The sequence below is a fragment of the Olea europaea genome, unplaced genomic scaffold (assembly GCF_002742605.1).
Source record: "Olea europaea var. sylvestris unplaced genomic scaffold, O_europaea_v1 scaffold1450, whole genome shotgun sequence".
NCBI lineage: Eukaryota > Viridiplantae > Streptophyta > Magnoliopsida > Lamiales > Oleaceae > Olea > Olea europaea.
Window position 1 is genome coordinate 166,170 of NW_019232046.1, and position 6,367 is coordinate 172,536.

The following is a 6,367-nucleotide window of genomic DNA, read 5'->3' on the forward strand; positions in this document are numbered from 1 at the left end:
TATCCGCCCGGCCTTCACATGACTGCAATCGCCTATAAATACTCCAAAAGGTGAAATAGATAAAGATCTTGGAAAAACTTTGGTTATTTGAATATCTCCTTTTTCGTTTCCTAATTCTCCACAATTAGATACTAATTCTCACGCCGGAGGTACAACGGGGAAGAAAGCCCCGACCTCACTTTTTCAAATAACAATTGGTCATCCAAACGGCGGAAGCACCCCACACCGCCAGGAGGGCACGGAGGTTCTTTTCTTAACCATTTCATTGGCGCCGTCTGTGGGAAACATTTGAACTAAAAAGCTATGTCGAGAAGACGAACAAAGAGTGATACTTGGTTGGTTGGGAATACGGTGGAGACGGAGTCGATGTCAGTTGCAAGGGGTCACAAACCACCGCCGCCCCCGCAATATATGACACAGAGTTAATTCAGCACTTTGGAGACTCAGTTGGCAACAATGATGGTGCTCTTACAAAACCAGTCACAGAGAGCCGCAGTCCCCCCATTGAGCCTGACAGAAGTGACAAACCAGCAGCTTCTCAAGCGCCATCCGTTGTAGTCCCACCCATCGTTCAGTAGGCGACGGGAGATTCGGGGGCTTCGGTGGTCGTAGCTTAGCAACCCCCGCAGGCCATGGTGGACCTGGGAAAAAGATGAAAGAAATCATGGCCCAGAAGATAAATGATGCACTGTCCAAGAGGAAAGATAAGCGGAGGCAGATGGTTTTGGAGGAAGATCCATTTGACCCTAAGATCATGGCGGTCCCCTTACCTAAAGGCTTAAAACAACCCATGATAGAAGCATATGACGGAGTCACGAATCCGCTTGACCACCTGCAGACCTTTGTAGATCTGATGAGATTTTACGCGACCCCGGACGCAGTGATGTGCCGGTCCTTCCCCCCATACTCAGGAGGGAGGCCAGGGACTGGGTAACAACCTTGGCCCCGTGGTCTATCAAGACATTTGATGAGCTCTCCAGGAGCTTTGTGGCTTACTTCTTAAGCAGCAAGAGGAAGAGGAAGACAGCCATTGGGTTGATGCATGTCGTATAGGAGAAGGACGAGTCATTGCAGGAATACTTGGCTAGGTTTAGCCGGGTGACTCTTAGCATAAAGGACTTGCAAATGTCCGTAGTGGTTACTGCCTTGATGAATAGAACGTGAAATCAGGCATTTAAGATGTCACTCTCCAAGAATACCCCGGAGTCGATGCATGACCTGTTGAAGAAGGGAGACAAGTACGTCGATGCGGAGAAAGCGGAGAAGGTAACTAAAAATCTCAGGGATGGATGGGAGACGGAAGCTCATAAGCGAAAGACAAATGATGAGCGGAGGCACGCTGATAAGAATAAGCCGAAAAATGAACACATGAACAAGGGTTATACCCATGACCGGCCGATCAAGCAGAAGGGAGAGGAGGTACAAGTACCCACCCCTTTGAACATCCCACGTACAAAGTTATTGATGGAAATACAGTACATGAAAGAGCTCAAATGGCCTAAATCGATGCTGACTCCCTCTAGCAAGAGAAATCAAAGTAAGTACTTCCATTTTCATAAAGATCACGGACATGATATTGAAGAATGTCTGCAGTTGAATGAGGAAATTGAGCGCTTACTAAGGCGGGGGCTATTGGCTAAGTATGTAAAAAATGATAGGGGCAAGCAAAGGCTCGAGGATCTATCCCCGGCAAGGGTAGGAGTGATAAACATGATCATTGGGGGTGTAGCATTGGGCAGCGACTCAAATTTTGCTAGAAAGAGCTATGCGCGTTTTGTGGGGGTCTGCTCAATCCAAAAAAAAGTAAGGTTCAACCAGAGCATTACTTTCGATGAAGAAGACTTGATCGATATAACGCATCCCCATGATGACGCGTTAGTGATAGTAGGCGATATGGCAGATTTTAACGTGAAGAGGGTCCTAGTTGATGGGGAAAGTGCGGCGAACGTCCTCACCTGGGATGCCTTCTTGGGTCTAAAGATTTTCCCCGAGAAGTTGAAGATGGTGACTACCCCTCTACAAGGCTTTGGAGAAGCAATAGTGATATCGAAAGGAACTGTGGAGCTTCCAGTTACGCAAGGCACATATCTAGCGACAGTGGTGATTGTGACTAACTTCTTGGTTATCAAGACCCCCATAGCCTACAATGCCATCTATGGCTGGCCATTGCTAAATGCAGCTGGTGCTGTCCCATCAACCTACCATCAAGTTATGAAGTTCCCAACTAGCAGAGGAGTCGGGTGCGTGCGAGGGGACCAGCATGAATCAAGGAAATGCTATGTAGATAGTATACAGGCTAAAGGCTCACCACCAATCATGGTGCTGGATGTGGAACTCCCAAGGGGACGAATTGAGCCGCTTCATATGACTGAAAAAATCTTTATAGCCGAGGGGCGGGGGTTTAGTGTTGGAACAGGTCTAGAATTCGAAGAGAAGGAAAAATTAACAAAATGTCTAGCCAGTAACTTGGACGTTTTCACTTGGGGCCTAGAAGACATCCCAGGGATTAGCCCAATCATCGCGCAACATCACCTCGGTGTCCAACTAGGGGCTAAGCCAATGAAGCAGAAAAAAGAAATTTTGCCCCTGAGAGGCAAGCCACAGCCAAAGCAGAGGTAGAAAAATTGCTACAGGCAGGTTTTATTCGAGAAGTGCAGTACCCCGAGTGGTTGGCAAACATTGTACTTGTGAAGAAGTCAAACAGAAAGTGGGGCATGTGTGTAGATTATACTGGCTTGAACAAGGTATGCCCAAAAGACTCATACCCACTTCCCGGGATATATCACCTGGTGGGTGCTACATCGGGTCATGAAAGGCTCAGCTTTCTAGATGCATTTTTCAGGTACAATCAAATCTCAATGGTAGAGTCCGATTAGGAGAAGACATCATTTATCATAGACTTTGGCACATACTGTAATGCCCCGACCCCTAGTGGACCGGAATGCTACTTACTTTACTTAGATTAATCGGTGGTTTAGTAACAAGTGTATACATTTTAGCGGAAGCTTACATCTTCGGATAATAATTTAAATAACAATACTTCAAATACTTTAAACCAAAAACACTGAATCATTTTTCAAAACAACAAAATGTAATTTATTTGAAGAAAACATAACTTGTTCTTGCATTCTGCGTTATTCAAAACTTTAAAGAAATAACATTGAAAAACATTTCATAAAAATAAATCCAAATCACTTATTCACCGGATTTCCATGGGCTCGTTGCATCACTCTCTATCTTCTTCTCCATCCATGCCCGAGGTAGAATTCCTTCAATCTGTAAAGATAGGATTAAACCCGTGAGTTGAAAAACTCAATAGGTGTCATAGGTGCATTCGTGGTCAACCTGTACATTTCAAAACATTAACTTTATAACTTTTCATACATGCCGTACCCGGAGGCACCATTTGACATGAAGGGGTATGTCGTACCCGAGGGCACCATTTAACATACGAACATTTCTTCAACATAGAGGGGTATGCCGTACCGGAGTATCATTTGACATACAACCATTAACATAGAGGGATATGTCGTACCGGAGTACCATTTGACATACAAATATTAACATGAATCGAAACTTATAACTTAACACGATTAAACACATTGCACCTCTACCTACCTTGATTGATGCTTTTGAAACTTTGAGAACTTGGATTGAAAACTTCGATGAAACTTGGACGTTGAAAGAAATGCACTCCTTGGATGTTTGAAAACCGTTGAGAATTGATGCTTGAAAACACTTCTTAAACTTTTAGGAAAAATAGTTTTCCTCCCTCTCTTTTTCTCTCTTGGAAACTCTTTCTTTAGTATGTAAAAGCTCTTGCTTTTGGTGTGAGAAAAAATAAGTGAAATGAGGTCTCTATTTATAGGTAAATATCCCATAACTTAAAGCAAATGAAGGGTCAAATTTCATTTAAGAGAGAAAACATGGGTGCCATTTAATTTTGAGGTTAAATGCTTCAATTTAGTGGGGTTTTTATTGCCAAAAATGTGGGTGGCCCTTTGAGAAAATAATTGATGAAAATAAATATTTAAATTCTAGAGAAAAACGAGAATTTTCATTTCAGGCAGTTTCGGTCGACCGGTTGTAGTCCGGTCGACACTGCACAACCTTCGGTATTTTTATCATAACTTCTTCTCCCGATATCCGATTGAGGTAATTCAAAGTGAGTTGGAAAGCTAACTCAAAGAGCTACAACTTTTATTTAGATATCATTTTCCAAATGGAATGTTTCCTATGTCGAAAATGGGTCTCAAATAAGACTAAAAATCTGAAGTACAATATTCATGTCTTAGTGCCACTAAGGTGTCTAGAATCATTTGGGGTTCTATATCCCCCACACCTTAATTAAAATTTCGTCCTCGAAATTTACGTTCTGATTGGACGAATAGTGTTGGATACTTGTCTTTGGCTTCTTCTTCTTTTTCCCAAGTGGCTTCTTCTACGTCGTGATGATTCCACTGTATCTTAACCAGCTGAATCTCTTTATTCTTTAGTATATGCACTTTTCGATCCAATATCTTGATCGGTAGTTCCTCGTACGACAAATCTTTATGTACCTCCAAGGTTTGATAACTCACTACATGATTAGGATCATGTACATACTTCTTTATCATCGATATATGGAACACATTGTGCATTGCCGATAATTCAGGTGGCAAAGCTAGTCGGTAAGCCACATTTCCGACTCTATCAAGTATCTCGAAAGGTCCGATATACCGGGGTCGTAGCTTGCCTTTCTTTCCAAATCTAAGTATACCTTTCATCGGTGCTACTTTCAGAAACGCTTTATCCCCAACTTGGAATGCTAAATCGTTCCTCCTTGTATCTACATAGCTTTTTTGTCGATCATGTGCTGCCTTTATTCTTGCACGAATCTTATCGATTACATCGACCGTCCTTTCAACCATTTCTGGTCCCAAAACTCTCTTCTCTCCGACTTCATCCCAATGAACAGGGGATCTACATTTTCTACCATAGAGAGCTTCGTATGGTGCCATTCCAATAGTTACTTGGAAACTGTTATTATAAGCGAACTCTACTAGAGGTAAGTATGACTCCCAATTACCTCCTAGATCCAAAACACATGTTCTCAGCATATCTTCCAAAGTTTGGATGGTCCTTTCAGACTGACCATCGGACTGAGGGTGATATACTGTACTAAAGTTCAGTTTCGTTCCCATAGCGCCTTGTAGACTTTTCCAAAATTTGGATGTGAACCTTAGGTCTCTGTCAGACACAATGAATACAGGTACACCGTGTAATCTCACGGCCTCTTTAATGTACAACTGTGCCAATTGGTCTAAACTGAATGTCATTTTCATTGGAAGAAAATGAGCTGACTTCGTTAGTCGATCCACTACTACCCATTTATCATTATTTCCTCTTGCTGACTTCCGAAATCCAACCACAAAATCCATCGTGATATTTTCCCATTTCCATTCAGGTATATCTAGTGGATTTAACAATCTAGCTGGTTTTTGGTGTTCTACCTTAACCTGTTGACATACCATGCACTTCTGCATGTACAACACTATACTTCTTTTCATATTTCTCCACCAAAATGTATCTCGAAGATCTCGATACATTTTCGTACCACCGGGATGTGCGGTGTACAGGGTGGAATGAGCTTCTTTCAATATCTCGTTTCTCAAGGCTTCATCCTTAGGCGCGCAAATTCTTCCTCTAAATATCAGTGCCTGATCCTCAGCCACTCCAAAGTCCTTTTTCTTATCGGTACCAACTTCATTCTTAATCTTCCGCAAAAATGAGTCTTTATTTTGTGCTTCTATAATTCGATCTCTAAGAGTAGGTCGAATTATTAAAACTGCTAGACGAGCAGTGACTTGTCCTGGTGTGGTAACCACTTCGATCTGCAACTTTTCCAAGTCCTTGACTAACTCCACCTAAGAGGTGGGTAGTGATGTCAATTGTCCCATTGATTTTCTACTTAGATCATCGGTCACAACATTAGCCTTACCCAGATGGTAGTGAATAGTACAGTCGTAATCGTTCACCAATTCCAACCATCGTCTTTGTCGCATATTCAATTCCTTTTGTATGAAGAAATATTTGAGACTTTTGTGATCTGTGTAGATATCACACTTTCGTCAATACAAGTAGTGTCGTCATATCTTCAAAGCGTGTACTACCACTGCAAGTTCTAAATCATGCATCGGGTAGTTCTGCTCATGTTTCTTCAATTGTCTTGAAGCATAGGCTATCACTTTTCCATTCTGCATCAGTATACATCCCAATCCTCGCTTGGATGCGTCGCTGTATATAACAAACCCTTCCGTACCTTCAGGTATTGTTAATACAGTTGCTGATATCAACTTCTGCTTAAGTTCTTGGAAACTTTGTTCGC

The 6,367-nt window shown here is 42.3% G+C and overlaps 1 protein-coding gene across 1 annotated transcript; it reads left to right on the top strand.

The window, feature by feature from the left end:
- The first annotated feature begins 1,179 nt into the window (after positions 1-1,179).
- On the top strand, positions 1,180-2,619 carry LOC111376108. Its single transcript, XM_022999037.1, has one exon. It carries the CDS (start codon positions 1,180-1,182, stop codon positions 2,617-2,619), a length of 1,440 nt encoding a protein of 479 aa, XP_022854805.1.
- Positions 2,620-6,367: the final 3,748 nt, after the last annotated feature.

Coding starts and splice junctions, on each gene's coding strand:
- LOC111376108 (XM_022999037.1), top strand. CDS start 1,180: ATGTCACTCTCCAAGAATACCCCGGAGTCGATGCATGACCTGTTGAAG.